The sequence below is a fragment of the Fukomys damarensis genome, unplaced genomic scaffold (assembly GCF_012274545.1).
Source record: "Fukomys damarensis isolate Sample0158 unplaced genomic scaffold, DMR_v1.0_HiC HiC_scaffold_23, whole genome shotgun sequence".
NCBI classification, from domain to species: domain Eukaryota; kingdom Metazoa; phylum Chordata; class Mammalia; order Rodentia; family Bathyergidae; genus Fukomys; species Fukomys damarensis.
This window is the reverse complement of record NW_022900935.1, coordinates 3440293-3463309: the sequence shown is the minus strand read 5'-3', so window position 1 is coordinate 3463309 and position 23017 is coordinate 3440293. Positions and strand designations below refer to the sequence as shown.

Sequence of the window (23017 nt, the reverse complement as noted above, 5' to 3'; positions counted from 1 at the left end):
GCCGCAAACCAACTGGCTTATAGAATATGTAGTTCGTAATTCTTCCTCTTGGCCATGCTGAAGGACATCTGCATCTAAAGCACCCAGGGTTAGTCCTTGGGTCCTTCAGATTCCTACTTCCTTTAGATGGGCCACACCGTGGCAAAAAGAGACTGCTTGTGACTGGTGTGTACTGGGGTTATGGCAAGAGAGGAAGTCGTTTCCCTCATCCTGGTCTATGTTGGCAGCCCTCACTAAAGACAGGACTGGAGCACGCTGCTTACTTCCCTTAGGTGATGGATTATTTCCTCAGGACTGCTAGTAAAACTGGTTGAAAAGGGGAACTACGTCCTCCATTTAACCCTTATTTTTTTCACCATGTGAGGCAGAAGGAGATTTTCACAGCATTACTTACCTCATAAGCATGGGGGCCCAGTGCTGATGTTTGCATATTTTGCTCAGATTTGACCCAAGGAGAACAGAAGTTTCTCAACATTTAGCTCCCAGACCCTTGGGTGTTTTCAAGACTTTCAGGGAGTAGATGCAGACAGAACTGTTTTGTAATTATCCTAAGACACTCTGTCGTTTTCACTCTTGTTTTATGCTGTGTGAGACTGCTGGGCCCAGCCCAAGGACACACCAAGTTGTACCAGCAGCTCTTCATTGCCGTGTGGTGTCATCTGACACCCTGATGAAACAGTGCAGGCTCTTACATGAAGTCTCCACTCTACGGACAGCCGCCCTAGTGCCCGGTGTCAGAATGGGAGCGATGCACAGCTCTTGTGTGTAAGCGAGATGCAGCTGAGCCCTGCTTTTTTCAGGGAGTCACACTGGTGCTGGAGGGAGCAAGTGATAGGCGGCTGTGGTTCGTCAGGCGTGGGTGTGTGGCAACATTTTCTTCAGAATGAATGAAGGGAGCCTGTCACTTCATAAAGAATTCGGGCAAGAGTGTGGCTCAGTGGTGGAGCCCTTACTTCTCATGTGCCAAAAATCCCTGGATTCAGTCCCCCAGCATTGCAAAAAAGAAGAGAGAAATGGTGTAATTGTACAAATCAGTGTTTTCCAAGTGACCGGTGTATGTAAGCCCATCATGCATTGGGTCCAAATGAAGTTGGTATAACAATGTGAAAAGTTCATTGGCATGGTCTCAGAGTCCACTACAGCTTATCTTTAAGAACCTTTCATCTGTAGCATTTTGAGATAGTGTCAAAGAAAATCCAAAACCAATTTTTAAATTATTAAAATATTCATTTTCCAACTGTCTGTGTGAGGCTATTTTTCATATACTTCAACCAAAACAATATATTAGTATAGTTTGAATACAGAAGTAGGTATGAGAATGTGTCTTTTTTTTTTTCTCTCAGTACTAGGAATTGAACTCAGGACTTTATGTCTGCCTTTGGTGCCAATAAGCTAAGTCCCTGGCCTGAGAATCTGTCTTATCAAGGGAGGTTAAATTTGTCTTATTTAAAGATCAGTGTTAATTAGGTTGACAAATAACAGATTTATTCTTAGTAAGTAAATTAAGTATCGTAAGAATTTTTCCCTTTCAATATAGCGTCAGTAGATGTAATCACACAGACAAACCTTGAAGAGTGTAGAAACAAGCTACCAAGTTGGACTGCTAGTAAAACTGGTTGAAAAGGGGAACTACGTCCTCCATTTAACCCTTATTTTTTTCACCATGTGAGGCAGAAGGAGATTTTCACAGCATTACTTACCTCATAAGCATGGGGGCCCAGTGCTGATGTTTGCATATTTTGCTCAGATTTGACCCAAGGAGAACAGAAGTTTCTCAACATTTAGCTCCCAGACCCTTGGGTGTTTTCAAGACTTTCAGGGAGTAGATGCAGACAGAACTGTTTTGTAATTATCCTAAGACACTCTGTCGTTTTCACTCTTGTTTTATGCTGTGTGAGACTGCTGGGCCCAGCCCAAGGACACACCAAGTTGTACCAGCAGCTCTTCATTGCCGTGTGGTGTCATCTGACACCCTGATGAAACAGTGCAGGCTCTTACATGAAGTCTCCACTCTACGGACAGCCGCCCTAGTGCCCGGTGTCAGAATGGGAGCGATGCACAGCTCTTGTGTGTAAGCGAGATGCAGCTGAGCCCTGCTTTTTTCAGGGAGTCACACTGGTGCTGGAGGGAGCAAGTGATAGGCGGCTGTGGTTCGTCAGGCGTGGGTGTGTGGCAACATTTTCTTCAGAATGAATGAAGGGAGCCTGTCACTTCATAAAGAATTCGGGCAAGAGTGTGGCTCAGTGGTGGAGCCCTTACTTCTCATGTGCCAAAAATCCCTGGATTCAGTCCCCCAGCATTGCAAAAAAGAAGAGAGAAATGGTGTAATTGTACAAATCAGTGTTTTCCAAGTGACCGGTGTATGTAAGCCCATCATGCATTGGGTCCAAATGAAGTTGGTATAACAATGTGAAAAGTTCATTGGCATGGTCTCAGAGTCCACTACAGCTTATCTTTAAGAACCTTTCATCTGTAGCATTTTGAGATAGTGTCAAAGAAAATCCAAAACCAATTTTTAAATTATTAAAATATTCATTTTCCAACTGTCTGTGTGAGGCTATTTTTCATATACTTCAACCAAAACAATATATTAGTATAGTTTGAATACAGAAGTAGGTATGAGAATGTGTCTTTTTTTTTTCTCTCAGTACTAGGAATTGAACTCAGGACTTTATGTCTGCCTTTGGTGCCAATAAGCTAAGTCCCTGGCCTGAGAATCTGTCTTATCAAGGGAGGTTAAATTTGTCTTATTTAAAGATCAGTGTTAATTAGGTTGACAAATAACAGATTTATTCTTAGTAAGTAAATTAAGTATCGTAAGAATTTTTCCCTTTCAGTATAGCGTCAGTAGATGTAATCACACAGACAAACCTTGAAGAGTGTAGAAACAAGCTACCAAGGCTGGAGTGTTTGAGAACTGCCTGTGCAGGATGGATCTGGGTGGTACCAGCTCTGCACATTTTGGAGACTGCGTAAGGATCCTGGGAGGTTTATGCTCTGGGAAGCCACAGATCCGCCTTGGTGTAGGAGTTAGTGGATATAGCTTTAGGACTGTGGAGGAAGCTGCACTTCAGCCTGCACTGCAGAAATCAGTGACCTTACACTGTGTGCTAAATTGGAACAAGATGGTTTAACAGGAACAAAAGATGCGCATTGCTTGTCCTGATCTTCTTGCCTTTGCATGGTACCCCTTGGGTGCAGTGCCATGCTGATGGCAAACGGGTTCGGGTGTGCTTTCGAGCTCCCGCCAGGCTCCACTTACCTCCTCTAGGATGTCCCCGTTGAGGCCCTCACCACAGTGAAGCCATACTGCAACGAGATCCATGCCCAGGCTCAGCTGTGGCTCAAGAGAGATAGCAAGGCGTCCTACGAAGCCTGGAAGAAGTGTCTTCCCATCAGAGGTGCGTGTCTCTCCCCGATGTGGGGAACTGCCTCCCGCCCCTGTCCTAGCAGCCCCCCTGTTCCTGTCACTCTTGTACTTACCTATCCCCGAAACCCTCGGCCTGCAGGGCTAGATGATAATGGGAAGTCTCCCAGCAAGTCAGAGCTCCGCCATCTCTATCTGACCGAGAAGTACGTGTGGAGGTGGAAGCAGTTCCTGAGCCGCCGGGGAAAAAGGGCCACCCCCTTGGATCTCAAACTGGGGCATAACAACTGGCTGCGGCAAGTGAGTGCCAAATCCTGGGGCCCTCGGCTGCCGGGCCCTGACCTCAGGCGCCGAGCAGTGTGTGTCTGCTCTTCCCGGTGTGTCTGCTTTGCGTGCTCTTGTTTCTCTTTGGTGTCCTTGCTTCTTTCCAAGTAGTAAAGGTCCTTGTCCGCACCTATTGGCACAGTGGATTGGCCCAGACAGAACTTTCCTCGGCCTTTCTCATCGAGCTCCTTCTGCTCTCTGTCCTTCCACCATGCAGGACCCAAACTTCAACTCTGCCCCCTTTTCCTACTTTTGCCTTTTATGTTTGCTGTCCCTCCCTCCTTCCCGCCTCTTCCCTCCTCTTTTTCGTACCTAGGTAAGGCTTTAAAGAATTAAAATTATATGTTAAATGAGAAATCTTTAGTTTACATTAGATGAAAATATTCCTTTTACAAATGTTCCCAAAAAATAATTACCAGAGTCTTTGCTAAGGAAAGTGTTTGCTTGACTTTCCCCAGTCAGACATTGTAGGTGTGTTCTGCAAATCATGTGAGGAAATCTCCCTGAAGAAGCGAGGCTCTTTTATAGTCTCGTTCTCGGTCTGCAACAGCTGGATCCTGTTAGCTCCTGATTTGGATCTTGAGCCCTTTCCCAGGACAATTTCCAGAGAACTTCTGGATGAGTAGCACTTGACTGCACTGCTGGGTCTTGATAGGACAGGGGCCTCTGAGCTGGGCCTTTCATCTCCTCTCCCATGTCCTGCAGGTGCTTTTCACTCCCGCAACACAGGCTGCACGTCAGGCAGCCTGCACCATCGTGGAAGCTCTAGCCACCATCCCCAGCCGCAAGCAGCAGGTCCTTGACCTCCTCACCAGGTACCATGTGGGAGTGGGCCGGAGAAGGGTGGTTGGGTTTCATCTAGAGCTTTTCCCTCCTTCCCAGGGGACCGCACAGACCAGGGCTGGGAGAGCACCCATGTGGTGGAGAGCACTCCATCTCGTTCCTTACCTCAAATACAGCACAGCGTGGAAAAGCTGCATTTTTGTGGTAGTAGTAGCAATAGCAAATCTCAATATTTACTGAGATCTTAAGGGCATATAAATGATTAGCATCCTTTATGTAATCCTCATGATAATAAGCATTGAAATAAGATGCTTAGAGTCCAACTCAAGAGCACCTGGTGTTCTGAATTCTTCCCAGGGGTGGGAAGTTGGGGGTTTCTCAAATGCCCATAAAAGAAGGGGAAAGAGAGGCACAGCTGAAGGTCTGGAAGAGGGACCTGTCGGACTCGTGGGACTGGTGAACTGGTAGGCCTCGCCAGCGGTCCCCTGTCTCTCCGTGGCAGTTACCTGGACGAGCTGAGCATAGCTGGGGAGTGTGCTGCTGAGTACCTGGCTCTCTACCAAAAGCTCATCACTTCGCCACACTGGAAGGTCTACCTGGCAGCTCGGGGCGTCCTGCCCTATGTGGGCAACCTCATCACGAAGGTATTCTCCTTCTCATTCTTCTTCCTGTGTTGTAACATGCACTTTGCAGAGTTCTTTTTTGCTGAGAAGTGGTAGTTCAGAATTTTATTTTTAAGACTGTTGTATTTGTCATGTAGCTGTAATAGTCCGTTGGGAGCATTTAGGCTATTTCTAGGTTTTAGACAGCCCCTTAGCAGCACAGCTGTCGTTGCTCCTTGGAAGGGAGTTCCACAGGATTAGAAAAAGCAGATGTGACTGAATGCCGTTTGTTGGTGCTGCAAGCTTCCGAGGTGACTGGGACCATTGGCAGTGCTGTCACACTGTGCTTGTTATCCTGTTTAGGAAATAGCCCGTTTGTTGGCCCTGGAAGAGGCTACCCTGAGCACGGATCTGCAGCAGGGCTATGCCCTCAAGAGTCTCACAGGTAGAGAAAACCGCCAGCCCTTCTGTTAGAACATCCTGGATGTATTTTAAGGAATGACCCTTAGTTTCCAGGTGCTGGGTGGACCCTTCCTTTGTGTGGTGACTGTAGTGCAGATTTAAGTTCTGTATTTGTCTCCTCATTGATAGGTTTGCATTTAGAGCTCCTGTTCACCGCACACCAGCTTGACTTGTTGAGCACCTGCTCTGTGCCATGTGCAATAGAGTATGCTCATACTCTTTCGATGACACCGACCTTCCCTGGCTTATATTCTCATCCAGAATGCTTGCAGTAACTTACTCTTGTCCCCACAGGCCTTCTGTCCTCCTTTGTTGAGGTGGAATCCATCAAAAGGCACTTTAAAAGTCGCTTGGTAGGTACTGTGCTGAATGGATACCTGTGCTTGCGGAAGTTGGTGGTGCAGAGGACCAAGCTGATCGATGAGACACAGGACATGCTGCTGGAGATGCTGGAGGACATGACTACAGGTAGCCTGGAGCCCATGCCCACAGGCTCCTTCTGGATTGGAGGGGAGATGAACAGCTCCGTGTACTCAGGGAAAGAAACCTACCTCTCAAGAGCAGTGCATCTTGGAGTTCAGAATCCTAGAGTCGGGCTCAGTCCATTTGGACTTAAGTGTTCAACTCAGAGCAGAAAGGGTCAGGGTCTCTCAGATTGGGGTCTTTCTTAGTCTGGAAAATTCTCAGCCATTGACTTAAATTGCCTCTGTTCTGTTGTCTTCTCTTTTCTTCGTGGAACTCCATTCCTACTCTTTCATCTTTCTTCTCTTTCATAGTGTTCATCTTGTAGTTTTACTTGTGCTGCAGTTTGGTTAATTTATTCACTTCCTTCTTATTTTCTTCATTGTGTATAATCTGTATAATCTACCATTGACTGCTTGTAGTTCTAGATTTTGTAGTCTATGCTTTTTATTTACATTCCCCACCCCTTTTGTAGTCTTTAAGCATTTAAATGTGTTTGTGTTTGTTAGGTCTACAATTTGGGGGGGTAAATGTTCATTCATTACTGGGGATTGAACTCAGGTCCTTCTCAGTGTACTACATCCCCAGGCCTTTTTACTTTTTTGTTTGTTGGTGGTTGAATTTTTGAGACAGGGTCTTGCTAAGTCATCTCTTGCTGAGGCTTGACTTGAATTTTCCATCCTCTGCCTCAGCCTCCCAGAGTGCTGAGATACAGGCATATACCACCACACCTGGCTCATTTAGGAATCTGATCTGGCTGTTTGTTGTATAGGTTCTTGTATGGCACCTTACGTTATCTTGTATCTTACGATTTTTTTTAGTGTGGCCTTATTTCTGAGGCTTATTGTGAATGTTCTTTAGAAACTGCTCAAAGGTGGGTTTCTCCAAAGACAGCTTGTCACTGCTTCTCTGTGGCATCCCAGGGCTGCCGTCGGTAAAGTTCTGAGGGTCAGACTTCCTAAGCAGTGTGAGGTTTGAGCCATAAGCCTCTGAGGATGGAGAGCTTTCTGTCAGTCCAGAGGTTGTCCCCCTACTCGATGCTATGTTTTAAGCAAAGACAAAGTGCTTGCTCTCCGTTATTTGGTTGGGTGTAAGGGACTGTTATTTCTGGTGACCTTTCCACCAAGAGGGCAGCTCTTTTGGGATGGCGGGAGAGAGAGAAAGAAAGTATGTGCGCACACACTGTGGAGGGTGGCTCCTGCTAGACTCTACTTTGTCAGACTCAGGGCCTTATAGCCAGCTCTCAGAAGCTGGTAGTTGTGGAAACCCAAGCTCAAAGCAAAAACTACTTGAGTGTTTCACTTATCTCCCTATGATTTTGGTTTTTAATTCCTCACTAGTGTAGCAATCTGCTTACACATTTTATTCAGCACTTTAAATTGTTTGTAAGTGGTGGAAGTGGGGAGGAGATCCGGGGACCCTGTTTGCTCTGTTGCCCAAATGCAAGTCCTGGTGCCATTTTCATCATTTGTGCCACCTTCTTAAAGACCCAAATTCTCCCATCACGTGACTTGAAGTTGTCTCTTAGATTGTAGAGGGCAGTCTGCGTGGTTTTTAGACAGAAGCTTCAAACTGTAACTCCTTTTTTATTTGACTGGACTATAACTAGCGTTATTCGACATTTTTCTGAGAGCTTGTTTTGGGAAGAGGATACCAACTTGAGTAAGCATAGTCTCTCTCCTTAAGGAGCTTGTGTCTCGAGAGAGCCAGACACACAGCTGAGCACGGTGCCTTATGCTGATGTGGGGATGGAGAATCTGTGATAGAATGTGGCCTGAGTGGAAAGTCAAGTGGCCTCTGCTTCCCGAGTGAACTGTTGATTTTGCCACGGAGAACATTTAAAGACTTAGCACACAGAACATTTCAGTGGTCACACTTCCTTGAAAAATCTCATTTAGATTTATGGGAGTGAAGTTCTTCTGTAGGTAACTTGGCCTCTTTGATTTCTGGCAGGTACAGAATCAGAAACCAAGGCTTTCATGGCCGTGTGCATCGAGACAGCTAAGCGCTACAATCTGGATGACTACCGGACTCCTGTGTTCATCTTTGAGAGGCTCTGCAGCATCATTTATCCCGTAAGCAGTGAGGCGCTCCCACGGGTTTGCCAAAGCCCTCTTGAGGATTCTTTGTAGTCATGGGGAATCGTACCAGCTGTGATCTTTCAGTCCGCACTTAAGGAAGGTCCACTGTGTGAAACAAAAGCAACCTCATAATTTTTGCTGTTCCTAATGATGGGATCTTGCTGGGTCTTATTTCTTAGATTCAAGGTCATGATTAATCTTTTGTTTTAAAGCTAGGTCTGACCTCCCATTGCCAACTTCTCTCATTGCTCATCAGCCCAGCCCATTGCAGGAGATGCAGTTTTGAGCTACAGTGTGAAGACATTCATGCCTCTCACTGCCCCCACTCCCCATTTTGTGTATGCATGCAGTGTATATGTCTTTTTTCCTCCTGCCTGAGCTGTATGCAAGCATAGTATGATCCAGAGAATCTCTTCTTGCTGTTGAGGAGGAATGGAAGATCCCTGTATCTTCAGTTACCAATGAGCGATCATCGGGTTGGACTTCCCCCTGGGTTATGTCATAGAGTAAAACCTACCTCAACTTCAGGTCATGAGTGGCAGTCATCTGGTCACAAATGAGGATTACACAAGACGAGCATATGTCACTCTTCATCTGCTCGTTGTGTTAGGCTTTCTTTCCCAGTCCACGGAGGAGATGCTTGACAGTTAAGCCTGCTTAGATTATTTGGTTATTTCGAAAGATCTCCGACCTTCCTGTCCTTTATCTCTTTAAATGGAAGGGCTTGGCGCATTTGGCATGTTCCTCTCAAGAGTACCTGTGGAACAAGGTAGCATGATGTCAGTCTCTGCCTGCCATCCTCTTTGATACGTCCTTCTCTCTGTCCTACAGGAGGAGAATGAAGTCACTGAGTTCTTTGTGACCCTGGAGAAGGATCCCCAACAAGAAGACTTCTTACAGGGCCGGATGCCTGGGAACCCATACAGCAGCAATGAGCCAGGCATCGGGCCACTTATGAGGGATATAAAAAACAAGATTTGCCAGGACTGTGACTTGGTGGCTCTTCTAGAGGATGACAGCGGGATGGAGGTAATGACATAAGGCTGTCTGCTGGGGAACGTGGGCTGGGATCAAATCCAGGGGCTTCTCCTTAGTAGCTAATTAACTCTGGGCAGGTAGTTTGCTTCAGCCTCCTTATCTATAAATCGGGGTAATGATTCCTGCCTTCTTGCCTTGCCTGGTATTAAGGTTAATTACCTGTGAAGGACTCTGCCCATTGCCTGGCGTGGATTAAACAACTGGTTAATGGCTGTTTGTGGTCAAGACAGACTGATTTTTATTATTGTTGCTTCTGGCAGAGATTTTCAGATCAATAAAGCTCTCAGAGTCTTGGCATTTTAGCTTCTGTCCAGGTTTATGGCTCTGTGTTTGATCCCTTCTGGCAGACAACCTCTGGAGTCTAGTGTTACCATGCTCATTGGGTGAATAAGAAAAACTTACCTTTCTGACGCTAAGTCTGAAATGGGCTCAAGGTAGGAGGTCCTTGGCAGGGTTTTCTAAGTTAGAGTCCTTGGTTGGGTTAAGGGCATTTGTCCCTGAAAATGTGCACAGAATGCTGTATTGTGCACATGTATGCGTCTGTTTAATGACAGAGAGGTCTGTGACTCACAAAAATTATGAACCACTGCATAAAGTGTCCTTTGATCTTGAAACTTGCCTCTTACAATTATTTGGAATAATAGCTTCATCTGCTTTTCTCTTCAGCTCCTAGTGAACAACAAAATCATTAGTTTGGACCTTCCTGTGGCCGAGGTTTACAAGAAGGTCTGGTGTACCACAAATGAGGTATGTGCTTGTTTCTTTGCTTTGGGGTGTGGATTTCCTTTTCTGACTTATGTAGACTTGCACTGGGAGGAACCACTGTTCATCACTTACCCGGCAGGGTCTAGGTCATGTAGAGAGAGCATCACTCATCCTGTCCACCTTTGGAGGTGCCTTGCGAAGATCAAAGAGCTTCAAGAAAACATGAGGGGCTGGGGATTTAACTCAGTGGTGCCACTGCCTGCCTCGCAAGCACAAGGTCCCAAGTTCTGTCCCCTGTACCAAAAACAAAAAGAAAGCATGAGGTGTTTGCTGTCTGTGCAGAGCATAGACTGATCTGTACAAGTTCTCAAACCTCAGGATCTGAGGCCAGGCAGTTGTTTCTGAGCATGTGCTGTGATGGGAATGCCTGAGATGCGGTCTGAGCTCCTGTGGGCGCACTCATTTATCAGAATGTTTTCAGCCCAGCTGTGGTAGGAACAGCATCCTGTTCTCCTGCTTGGGGAATTATTCAGGCAGTATGGAGGAGGAGTTTCTTAGTGCCTCTCTCCTTGTGACCTTTTCTTCTGCATTTTCCTCTGTTCCCATTCCTTTCCCTTTCTTTTCCATTGGGGGGAGGTCTTTAGTAACAATAAAATACGTAATTTAATTACAACAAACCAGCATGCCAGTGAAGTATAGCAAATGTTTTATACTTAGTCCCCAGATATTTCTGTGGAGTTTAAGGAAATATTTTGGCATTACACTGTTTGCACGTTTTGGCCTTCAATTTTTCCTGTATATTTTGCTTCTCTTCTTTGTGTTTGTCCTCCATTGTGCTGGGAATCCTGTTCCCTGTTACTCTGTTGCCGGAGGGATATGCAGAAGACTGTCCCAGCCATTGCATCTTGCTACTGACATGTTGATGTGTGAGCCTCTAAATAGATTTATATAGCTTTAATCCTGGGTGCGCAGAAAAAAATTAAGACCAAGCGTATCAGGGCATCCTTGTAAACAGTGGTAGTGAACCAAAGAATACATGTGGCCGTCTCCCCTTTGAGTCACAGAGCAAGATAGAAGTTGAAAATCAGGCCAGGGATTTAGCTCAGTAGTTCCGCCACCTGCCTCACAAGCACAAGGACCTGAGTTCAATCCCCAGTACTTAAAAAAAAAAAAGAAGTTGAAAATCATTTGCTCCTTATATTAGTGTGTTTAAACCACTGAGGGGTTCTGACAAAGTCTAGAGTTTGTGGTGGTTTGTGTTTTGTTTTTGGTACAGTGCTAGGGATTGAACCAAGGCCCTTCACACTGAGCTGCCTACCAGTCCCATCTGTGTGTCCGTCTATTTTGAGATAAGCCCTTACTAAGCTGCCCAGATTTGGATAGAACTTGGGTTCCTCCCGCCTCAGCCTCAGAGTGCTGGGATTACAACTACCTGTGGTAGCTTTTTATCTGGGCTTTGAATTCTCTGTTCCAACTTTGCCTCCTTTTCCCCGATACACAGCTTGTCTCTAGCCACTTTCTCATGTTTACGTCTTTGTCTGTGGCTGTTCTCTCTCAGCACCTTCCGCTGGGTTTCCCGTGTTTGGATGTAGCATCTCTGATGGGCTCTCTCCTTTCAGGCTCCTCCTGGAGCCTTGCATTGGCTTGGAGGCTGGTGACTGGCACTGGGGTGGTACCCACTTTCTGTTTAATTCCCAGGGTGTGACTCGAAGCTTCTGCTTATCATCTCTAAACCAATACTGACACCATGCCAGACTGCCTAGTGCAGTAGCTGCCACTGGGGACTCTCGAGGGGTTTGTTTCTAACCATTAACGTCAGGCCATGGGTGCTGTCTGAAAGGTGTTTCGTGTGATGCTCAGCCTGTAGTGGACACGCCTCCTTTCTCCTAAAGGGATTTCAGTACATTTGCAATCTGGAAGATACGGTTCAGAGCTCATAGAAAAATAGAGGCTCTTCATGTTGCTGAAGCATGAAGTGAGACCAAGTATTGAGTCCTTTGCATTTTCTCTGAACTTGTTTATAAGTACCTTTCTCCAACTTTCTCTGCTCAGGGAGAGCCCATGAGGATTGTTTATCGAATGCGCGGCCTGCTGGGTGATGCTACTGAGGAGTTCATAGAGTCCCTGGACTCCACCACAGGTACAGTCCTTACACAGACAGCACTGCACACTGGGCTTGGGCTTTGGGACGCGTGAGCAGTCACATCCTGTGCTCTAGCTCAGGCTCTCGAGTCTGCCTCGACAGAGGAAGAATATAGGCATCAGTGGCCTGGTGCAGCTACCTCTCAGGGTTGGAAACAAGCTTTTAGGGGAAAAGTGCAATTAGCTCCACTAAGTTTCAATTCAGATTTATTTTTAGCTTAATATCTTTATTTTCTATTGGCAGTAGTAGGTGCTTATATTTTCCTGTTTGAGTAAATAATTTTAATTGACCTAAACATTAAGAAAATCTGCTGTTGGAAATGAGCTTGTGTAATTTAGTGTCCGTTGTTGACCCCTTTTATTGGCATTTATTTATTTAGTTAGTTAGTTAGTTATGGTGGTATCAAGGATCAAACTCAGGACCTTGCGCTTGCGAGGCAGGCAGCACCACTGCGCTAAATCCCTGGCCCAGCTTTTTTTTTTTTTAATGTGGTGCTCAGGGTTGAACCCAGAACCTCTCCTACGTTAGGCATGTCCTTCTACCCCTGAGCCACAACCCCACACCTTGGCTGCATCGTTATTGGTGACAGGGAAAGGGGCCATCAGCTCTCAGCATAAAGAGAGCTGTCTGTTACATTCGGGGCACTCTATTTTATTCCCGTCTTCGCCTCCCTCTGTTCCTCTTGGCCTCCCTTCTCCCCCAGATGAAGAAGAGGATGAAGAAGAAGTGTATAAGATGGCTGGGGTGATGGCCCAGTGTGGTGGCCTGGAATGCATGCTTCACAGACTGGCAGGGATCAGAGACTTCAAGCAGGGACGCCACCTTCTCACGGTGAGTTTTGGAAGTAAGGTGGGATACAGCCTTTCTGCACTTGGTGAGGCCCCTGTGGCACCAAGCTGTGGCCATTGTGCCACTTAACCCTAGAGGGCAGCATGGTGCTGTGGACCAGTGTAAATAGGGAAGGACCTGGCAGTTTCCTAAACTCTCTGCATCTTAGCCCCACCTCGTGTCCCCCAGCCCACTCCCCTGGAAAGCCAGTGTGTGGCAGCCTTCTCTGGTACCTCTTTACTCAACTGTGGAGCTGATGTCTGATTGTCTTTCATCAAACATTTGCGTTCGTGTCAATCATTAGTTTTTATGCTTGCTTTTTAAATGGATTTTGTATTGTAACTCACTTCTCATATTGTAGGAATTGCTTGGGGTTTCATCCACCTATCTCAGTAGTCAGAATTAGAGGATTCCAGAGGCCCCGCACATATTTTAGTACTGTTGTCACCAGGATACATGAGGATGGATACATCGTTTCTGGTTCTGCACTTCCCCACATCACAGGTTTTAGGGTCGTTCTGTTTACCATTAGTTCAGATAGTGGACCATCACCTACCCCATTAGAAGCTAGTGTCCCTAGGGCCGGGGATTTACCTCAGTAGTGCCACACCTGCCTTGGAAGCACAGGGTCCTGAGTTCGGTCCCTGGTACCACAAAAGAAAACAAAACCAGTGTCCCTGCCAGGGGTGATGGAGATGTACCCAGCTCCCGGGGCTGAGCTGTGGAGAATAGTGCCATTGAAAACGCCAGTTGGCTGTTAGAGCCCAGCCACCTGACATGCCCCTGAAGGATCACTTCCCCCACTGCCCACTGCATTGTTGCTCGACCCCTCTTAGACATCGTTTTTTTGCTGGTCCTCACATCCTTCACTCACAGATGGTCTCATGGGTTTTGTTTTTGGTTTTTTTTGTTTGTTTTCTGAGACAGGGTCTCACTATGTAGTTGAGACTGACCAGGAACTCACTTTGTAGCCCAGGCTGGTCTCAAACTCACAGTGATCCTCCTGCCTCAGCCTCCCGAGTGCTGGGATGACAGGTGTGCGCCCCCATGCCCAGCCGGTCTCATGGGTTTTGAATGGCTTCTCTTGTCAGGTGCTGCTGAAATTGTTCAGTTACTGTGTGAAGGTGAAAGTCAACCGGCAGCAGCTGGTCAAGCTGGAAATGAACACTTTGAACGTCATGCTGGGGACTCTGAACTTGGTAACGTGTGTGGGCTGCAGATGGTGAAGGGGAGCCTCTGTGGTCCTGGGTAGGCAGACGTGTCAGCTCTAGACCTGGGTGAAGTGGACTTACGGCCTCTCCTGGCCCTCTCCTAACTCATGCCCTTGCTGCTGCCGTGGCATCCTCGTTTCCTTGTCCCTTTCCTGGTTGAGATCAGAGATGAGAGGAACGTAGTCCCAGAAACAGCCCAGATTCCACAGCAGTCAGAAAATAGTGCCTCTCTCTTTGCTTGGGCCAGCCAAGGCGGAGGCCTGTAATCTCATGTTTTCACCATCTTTAAAAACATCCACCCGCTTGTCTCCCTCTGAGAACACGCGCACATGCTCCCGCACATATTCTGCGGGAAGTAAGAACACAGGGCAGCAAGTGCCTTAGCAGTGAGTGGTTGTGGTGAGATCCTCACAGCGTCTGGTCTGGTCTCGCAGGCCCTGGTAGCTGAGCAAGAAAGCAAGGACAGTGGGGGTGCGGCTGTGGCCGAGCAAGTGCTTAGCATCATGGAGATCATTCTGGACGAGTCCAACGCTGAACCCCTGAGTGAGGACAAGGTGAGTAGGACCCAGTTCCACCCCTGCGGACACTGGGAGGCTGCGCTGTGTCTGTGCCAGTGGTTGGCTTGTTGGTATCTAGCTGAGCTCAACCCAGAATGACAGAATCTGCTCAGTTCAGAGGTAGGGCAACACTTAACTAATGACCTCATTGCATTGGAGCCTGAAATCTTTGGGCTTAGGGAACAGAACTGCTAAGGATGTTCTTTCGCTCTGAAGCTGCCCACTGACGAAATCAGGCATGTCCTGGCTGTTAGAGAGGAGCCTTTGTTCAGTCCTTCCTTTCACAGGCGAGGAAACGCCACGCCCTGAGAGGTGAGGTGAGCTGTTCAGTGTCTTACACAATGTGTAGCTGGTGGAGTCAGGTCCAGAACCCAGCTCTCCAACCTCCAGTTTGTTTTCTCTCCACTTTCTGTACTTGTGACTTCCTCCATTCTTACTGTGGCTGGTGATTTGGCTGGAGGTAGGCCCAGGTGACTTGTCCAGCAGTTTGCATTCTTGGGGTTAGGGGAGATTGGATTGGTGTATTTGTTGACCTCCTAAGACTGTGAAGAATGCCATCATTGAAACTTAGACACTACCTCATGAAGTACAGTACGTCCTGTTTATTATTGCCCGGGAGGTGTTGAGAACAGTTCAGTGTCTGGTGGGAATGGATGACCTCTGGGGTCAGCTCTTGGCTACCGCCACAGTCCTGACCTCTGCCCTCTTCTGTGTTTCAGGGCAACCTGCTCCTGACGGGTGACAAGGATCAGCTTGTGATGCTCTTGGACCAGATCAATAGTACCTTTGTCCGCTCCAACCCCAGTGTCCTCCAGGGCCTGCTTCGCATCATCCCATACCTCTCCTTTGGAGAAGTGGAGAAAATGCAGATCCTGGTGGAGCGGTTCAAACCATACTGCAACTTTGATAAGTACGTGGCGGGGCTTCCAATGGCTAAGTGAGAGTCCCCCCAGAAACCCTGAACTAGGTCTGTGGAAGGCTAAGGAAGAAATCCCCAAACTTCTGGAGTTCTGTGTCCCTGTTCTGGCTGACAGAGGGCTCCATCTAGTGGGGGAGGCGGTGACTGAAATATATTATGTTAAGTACCAACTGGCCAGACAGGCGGTGAAATGGTTGGTGGGCTGGGGATGGGTATGACAAGGTAGAGGGAGCCACATACCCAGAAGCCTGAAACTGCAAAAGAGCGGCGTGAATGTAGGCACATAAGTGGCAACAGGGAGAGTGGCAGGAGCCAGGCCACAGGTCTTTTATGATGCAGTCGGAGTTTAGACTAAGTCCAGTAGGTGACAGTTGTTAATGAAGAAGACGTTGTGATGGGTTTTCGTTCTGTCTTTACACCTTCAGATTCTGTCCTCTCTCCTAGGTATGATGAAGATCACAGTGGTGATGACAAAGTCTTCCTGGACTGCTTCTGCAAAATAGCAGCAGGCATAAAGAACAACAGCAACGGGCATCAGCTGAAGGATCTGATCCTCCAGAAGGGGATCACCCAGAACGCACTTGACTACATGAAGAAGCACATCCCCAGTGCCAAGAAGTGAGGGTCCCTCCCTCAGCGCTTGGCGCACCCCTCTGTCCCTCCGCCTGCTCCATCCTCACCGTGGTGCCGGGCTGTGTGTGTGCCTGGGAGTAAATTACTGGCTCTTTGCCCTCTTTGGGACCTGCCTCTTCTGGAAACTGTCAGGGTGGCTGCTCACTGCCTGAAGAGCCTTTTTAGCTGTGGAGAAAGGATGGCAGCTTTCTGGTGTCTGCCCAGAGTACTCATTTCTGTCTGGCTTCTCAGCTGAGGTGGTTCTTTACAGCCCTCTTGGAGGGCCACATTTAAGTAACCATGGGCAGTTTTGATGAGCCGGAATCATTGACTGGCTTCCAGGTCCTGCTAATATCCCTGTCTCCCTTGGTTTTGCAGTTTGGATGCTGACATCTGGAAAAAGTTTTTGTCTCGCCCAGCCCTGCCATTTATCTTGCGGCTTCTTTGGGGTCTGGCCATCCAGCACCCTGCCACTCAGGTGAGGAGCTAGCATGCATTTGGGCCCTCTGCTGAAGACAGGACATGTAATCGGAGGGAGTCACACATTCCCTTCTGCCCACCGGGGACTGAGCAGATGGAGCCACCTGCTTCACCTTGAGGTGGAACTCGCCCCACTGTGTGATACCTGAGCAGAAGGAACTCACACTCCGAGGAGTCATGTAGCTCTTCTCTGTGTTTGTGTTCAGAGGGGAGTAAATGACATCTGTGATTCCGTCTGCTCAGTCTTAAGCAGAGCTGCATTATCTCATGGTTCTTCCATGCAGCAGTTGAACTGTGAGGGTGTGGTGGACCAGACTACAAAACAGTTTGAGTTTCTGGCCAGTCCTTGGACATTTATAGTACCATTGCCACCGTTTTCTTTTGCCTGAGAATAGCTGAAAAATGTGCCCAGGGGGTGTCGCCCCTTCCACTCTGCAGCTCAATCCTGATCTCTCCCTACTGGAGAGGTCTACTGACTGTCACAGGTCCCAACTGGCCCCGGACTGGTGACCAGGGCTAGATTATTTCATGTAATTATAGATTCATATTCAGTTGTTGATAATACGGAGAAAATCATTTGTATCCTTGACCCAGTCTCCCCCAGTGGTAACAGCTCGCCAAACCATGGCACATATCACAACCAATGTTGACATTGTTATAGTCAAGATGCAGGACAGTTTTGTCACCACAAGGATCACTCTTCTTGCCCTTTTGCAGCCAAATCTGTGTGCCCTGTGCTGCGGTCATGAACCCCTGACTGATCTGGTCTCCATTGCTAGATGTTGTCATTTCAAAAACGTTGTATAGATGGAATTGTACACCATGTCGTCTTTCAGAATTGGCTTTTGTCAGCATAGTTTTGCAGAGATTCATCCGGGTCCTTCCATGTAGCAATAGTGTGTTCCTTTTTATTGCTTAGTGATGTCCTGTGGTAGGGACAAAGCCCAGTCTGTTTACCTACCCATTAAGGACAACTGGATTGCTTCGGGTTTGGGGCTGTTACTTAATAAAGAGGCTATGAACAGTGAAATGCAGGTTTTTGAGTGAATGTAAGTGTTTATTTTCCAGGATAAACCTGAGAGAGGAATTGCTCAGTTGTATAATAGTTGCACGTTTTATTTTATAATCAGCTGCCAAATGGTTTTCTGGGGTGGCTGCACCATTTTCCATTCCCAGCAGCGATGTTTGGGTGACCCAGTTTCTCTGCGTCTCTGCCAGCATTGGGGGCTGTCTTTAATTTTAATTTGGAGCTGCCCTGGAAGGTGTGCAGTGACATCTCACTGTGTTTTTCACTTGTTTTTCCCTAGTGGCTAATGGTGTTGACATCTTGTCATGTGTGTCATCTGTGTCTCTCCTGCAGTGAGTTGTCTGTTCATGTCTTTTGCCCATTTTCTGAGTGGATTGTTTAATGTTTTTAAAACTGAATTTTGAGTTTTTAAGGTTGGGGTTTTTCCTGTATAACATTCTACGTGGAATGTAGCCTTTTCGCTTGCTTATCTGTTCTGATAATTTGCTCCAAAAATGTGGTAATGAAGATAGTAAAGATTCTTCCAGTTGGGCGTGGTGGCCCTCAAGAGGCTGAGGCAGGAGAATCACTATGAGTTCAAGGCCAGTCTGAACTACATAGCGAGACGGTGTCTCAGTCTTCCAGTTGTCTTACTCAAGTCTGTGTTGTTATGAACTTCTGTTCGATTCAGTAGATAGCCGTAATTAGCATACCTTAGTGGAGATAAGTTTTCATAGTAAGAGTCTTCACATACATTGCTTTCCACAGTCTTGTTTCGTATAGGAATAAATCAAGGAGAGCTGTGCTTTGGTCAGAGGCAGCGCAGACACTTCGAACTCAAGTCAGCTGACTGCTTACTAAATGGAATGGCTTTCTCTGGAATAAGGTTTATCTAATTAGATGCGCACCCTTTGGCCATTCGCTTTTGTTCCAGCACATTCGTGGAGCGCCTTTGTGTCTGGTACTGAGAGCTGGGCTGAGGAGATGGTGCTGAGCCAGTCTGTGTCTGCTAGGAGCTCACTGTCGGTCGCAAGATGGAGTCAGCACAGTGGAACGATTAAGGAGCAAGACAGAGGCAGCATGGAAGGGGCACAGGAGGGCTGGACTTGTGAGAGGAGGGTTTGCTGCCTGCAGAGACTTGGAGAAGAGAGGTTGAAGCCATCCAAGAATCAGAAGCAGACGTGGGTGGGAGGCAAGGTGTGGAGCTGACGATGGGTCCAGAGTGTACTTGCCCTGGAGAGGAGCGCGGGTGTTCTCCCGCCGCAGCCCAGAGAAGAGATCGGAGAGAGCTGAGACCGGAGGGGAGACAGAGTGGCCTTTATCGTGATCGAGGTGGATGACGTGGCAGCTTGGGCTGGTTGGGGAACAGACTCAGCGGAGATCTGGGAGATAAAGTAAACAGGGTTTGGGGATTGCACACAGAGAACGAAGAAGGTAGATAAACAAGAAGGCTGCTTGTCTGGTTTGGGTGATGAGGGGCATGGCGCCGCCCCTGAAGGGAGCGGAGGGCACAGAAGTTCACGGGAGGAGAGCTTGTTAGCATGTGCTGCGGATGCGTGGTCCGCCTGCCCAGCTGGAACATGAGCTCAGTGAGGGAAGCACCTACACCGCTTCACACTGCACACCAGATGCCCAGGAGGTCTGCGGTGCTGTGGGGAAGTTCTGTAGATTTGAAGTGCATGCTTAGCATTTGGGAGCGTGAGACATGAGTTAACATGTGGTTTTGCTGAGGTACAAAATTAAAGTGTTCCTGTGGTGAGAATGGATTTACAAGCTAATAAATGATCTGAGTTGACTGCTGAGCATTCACATTGCAAGTTGGCTTTGTTATTTTCACTTTATTGTCAAATATATAATAATTGCCATCAATTTGCTTGTGGCAGGGGTGTGGGGATTTCATTGATGTGGGGTGCTGCCTGGTGAGCTCAGCCGGAAGGCTCTTGCAGACCGCACCTGCCTTTGGGTTCTGACTTTCCCACTCCTCCCAATAGCAGTGGGCCTTAGTGTGGTGGTTTCAACCTTCTTGAGCACAGGCGTTGATAATCTGTGTTTAAAAGTATTTTCTTGGGCCAGGGATTTAGCTCAGTGGTTCCGCCGCCTGCCTCGCAAGCACAAGAACCTGAGTTCCATCCCAGGTACCAAAAAAAAAAAAAAAAAGAAAAAAAGAAACCCCAAATAAAAGTGTTTTCTTATCTCCACTCCCATGTGTAGTAGTTGTGCCTCTGGTATCCCTAGGTTGAGAAAACTGCCCCCACTTTTGGTGGCCCAAAGGCCCCAGATAAAGAGTTAGGACAGTCTCTTGTGAGCATCAAGGCCTGTTCTGCCTGGGAGATGCTGCTGCTCTTACCGGGTGGACTGTCTTCTGTTGGTCCCTTCACTGTGTTGAATCTTTGCATGTTACCTAATTTTTAATCTTTACAGCAACCCTGGTTTTATCCCCAGTTTTGTACATGGGGATGCCAGAGCTAAAGAGTAGTAGCTAGTCAGAGGTCAGTGACAGAGGGACACCTTCCATTTGCCTGTGTCTCTTGCAGTGTAGAATCAAAGGATCTCAGGGCAGCTGGGCAGGTGTTTAAGACCGTGCACGTTACTTGATTTTATAAATCTGTGAGCTCCCAAGAAGAAGGCTTATCTACATAGTTGGACGCGTGAATCTCTGGTCTCTCTTGGCAGGTTCTGATCGGAACAGACTCCATCACAAACCTGCATAAACTGGAGCAGGTGTCCAGCGATGAGGGCATTGGAACTCTGGCAGAGAACCTCCTGGAGGCACTGCGGGAACATCCTGATGTAAATAAGAAAATTGATGCAGCCCGCAGAGAGACACGGGCTGAGAAGAAGCGCATGGCCATGGCAATGAGGCAGAAGGCTCTGGGCACCCTGGGCATGACGGTAAGGCCAGTTCTGTGAGGAGATGGCCTTGGGCCAGGCTGCTGTGCTTCAGGACAAGAGAGAGGGGCAGGGCTAGGGGTGCTGGGCACCCTCAAGAGATGTAACGGCCATTGTTCTGCTATACAGATGGGACTCAGGATTAAGTAACTTAGCAAGTTTACCAAAATAATAAAAATGAAGAGAATACTCTTCATGTATGGGGGGCTTGTTGTGTACTAGGTACTGTGCTGGAGCACCTTACTCTTCATTTTTTAGATGAAGAAACAGACTGAAAAGTAAAGTAAATAGGCCGAGGCACATAGCTAGCACCGTAAGTGGTCAGCAGGACTGTGAACAGGGCCTGTTTGGCACAAAGGGCTCTGTGTGTCTCCTTGTCTAGAAGGAAGCAGTAGCCCCGCTGGAGGCTTGTCATTGTGCGCAGTCTGACACTCACATGGGGACAGCACCTGAGTCAGAATGTAGCAGCCCTTCCTGGCTGAGACCTGGTATCACTGGCACAAAGAAAGGGGGCCTTTTTGGTGGCACGTGGTAATGTGCCAGTTTCCCACTGGGTGGTTACCTCTGCTTCAGTGGTTCCTGTCGGAAGGGGAGGATAGTAGAAGAATTTGGGCCTCTCCCCTCACTAGTGGACAACTGAAAGGCTTTCCTCTCTGTGTGACAGACCTTGGTGCGTGTTCCTGGGTGACCCCAAGCTAGCCTGGGAGTGGGTGTGGGAATTCCCTCTGACACTGCCTGGCTTCTCCCACAGACAAACGAAAAGGGCCAGGTGGTAACCAAGACGGCACTCCTGAAGCAGATGGAAGAGCTGATCGAGGAGCCGGGCCTCACGTGCTGCATCTGCAGGGAGGGGTACAAGTTTCAGGTATGGCTGCCGAGCAGCCATTGGTCCTGGGCTGTAGGCTTTGATGGCTTGGTTTGGTCCTGTTTATCGGGAACACCTCTCCTTCAGGCCACTTGTTCTTAGATAGGCAGGAGTCAAGACTTATGTCTTAGGACACTGACAGGACCAGATGCCCCCTTTTATAGGTAGGAAAGACTCGGGAATACCATCGTCATCCTGGACAGGAGCCACCCACTGCATTCCTTGGGGTGGAGCTAGGACTTGTTCTCAGACCTTTATGGAAACTGGGTCGTTGTATCTTTAAACCTATAAAAGGTCCCAGTCTGTGGTTAAGATAACAAAGAGCACTTGAGAAGCCAGATTTCCAGGTAACACTATCTTGCCTCCAGACCTGGGTGTTCAGAACACCACCCCCTTCCATTCTCTATGAATGGGAAGTTCAGAGTCCAGGCTAGATTACACTGAAAGGAGTAGAGTGGCAGGTGACCTGCTTGCTCCACCAAAGCCCTGGAAGATGGCCCCTTCCTGTCCAGCTCACAGTCAGTTCTCGCACCCAGGCTGTGGAAGAGGGGGAATAGCCCTTTTGGTCCTGCTGTAATGCAGCCTTCTCACGCCTGGCAGCTTTAAAGAAGCAAGTGATGTTTTGAGAAGGCACTGTGTTCTGCATTTCTAGATGGATGAAGTACAGAGAGAGGGAGGGTGGCTGGGCTTGTGTCTCTGCCTCTGTCTACACAAGCTCTCCTGTTGGCTGCTCCCAAACCCCTTTCACTGGGCTGTGCTCAAGTACCAACTATCACCACCTCTTGGACCGTTTTCTCTTGCTATAGCAAAATGCATGAGACTGAGTAATTTATAAAGCAAAGGTTTATTGAGCTCACAGTTCTGGAAGTCCGTGTGCATGCTACTGAAATCAGCCAGGTTTCTGGTAAGGACCTCATGGCAGAAGGGCAATAGGTGTGTGTGGAGGAGAGGCGGGTATGCAGGGTATGGCCGGGAGAGGTGCTAGGCTCAGTTCACACACTTCTCTTAAGAGAACTGCGTTAATCCCTTCAACGAGGTGAAGCCCCCCTGACCTAATTACCTCTTAAAGGTCCCAGCACCTTTCAGCACTGCCCTGAGGAATGGAGCCTTAATGTGAGTTTTGGGGGAGCCATTCCTGATCAAACCAGGGTACCCAGTTTCCCAAGCAATTCCCTTCTTAAAGTCACTTGAATCCCAGGCATCACCTGGGAAAGGAGATACTCAGGCCTCCCTGCTCCGCTGTGGCGCACACAGCCTGAGACGGGATTTCTCCTCATCACTGCTCCTTTTCACGTTGTCTTTGCAGCCTACGAAGGTGCTGGGCATTTATACTTTCACTAAGCGGGTGGCCTTGGAGGAGATGGAGAATAAGCCCCGGAAACAGCAGGGGTACAGCACCGTGTCCCACTTCAACATCGTGCACTATGACTGTCACCTGGCTGCCGTCAGGTAGGCATGGGCTCTTGCAGGGTAGCACCTTCAGCCGGCTGCCCAGCACCTCCCCTTTCTCATGTGCTTCAGCTCTGTTACTGGGAGCAGTGGGCCTCGCCCAAGGTCCAGACTGGCGGAGGGTGGGATGCCAACCCTGAGGTTTTAAGTCTGCTCCTCAGTCTTGGGGCTGGGGCAGGGTATTCTACCTGAAACCACATAGGCCCATGAACTATTCTTTTTTTTTTTTTTTTT

At 48.0% G+C, this 23017-nt stretch overlaps 1 protein-coding gene across 1 annotated transcript in view; it reads left to right on the top strand.

The window, feature by feature from the left end:
• Positions 1 to 23017, top strand: part of Ubr4 (ubiquitin protein ligase E3 component n-recognin 4) — a 119920-nt gene that overhangs the window by 85738 nt on the left and 11165 nt on the right. The window contains exons 83-101 of the mRNA XM_033767472.1: positions 3272 to 3401; positions 3510 to 3667; positions 4397 to 4506; positions 4977 to 5118; positions 5440 to 5521; positions 5833 to 6006; positions 7954 to 8075; positions 8913 to 9110; positions 9786 to 9866; positions 11877 to 11964; positions 12671 to 12798; positions 13887 to 13994; positions 14441 to 14560; positions 15283 to 15473; positions 15927 to 16100; positions 16473 to 16572; positions 20254 to 20472; positions 21221 to 21334; positions 22641 to 22783. Coding sequence (XP_033623363.1) covers positions 3272 to 3401; positions 3510 to 3667; positions 4397 to 4506; positions 4977 to 5118; positions 5440 to 5521; positions 5833 to 6006; positions 7954 to 8075; positions 8913 to 9110; positions 9786 to 9866; positions 11877 to 11964; positions 12671 to 12798; positions 13887 to 13994; positions 14441 to 14560; positions 15283 to 15473; positions 15927 to 16100; positions 16473 to 16572; positions 20254 to 20472; positions 21221 to 21334; positions 22641 to 22783 — 2582 coding nt within the window. The remainder of the gene's footprint in view (positions 1 to 3271; positions 3402 to 3509; positions 3668 to 4396; positions 4507 to 4976; positions 5119 to 5439; positions 5522 to 5832; positions 6007 to 7953; positions 8076 to 8912; positions 9111 to 9785; positions 9867 to 11876; positions 11965 to 12670; positions 12799 to 13886; positions 13995 to 14440; positions 14561 to 15282; positions 15474 to 15926; positions 16101 to 16472; positions 16573 to 20253; positions 20473 to 21220; positions 21335 to 22640; positions 22784 to 23017) is intronic.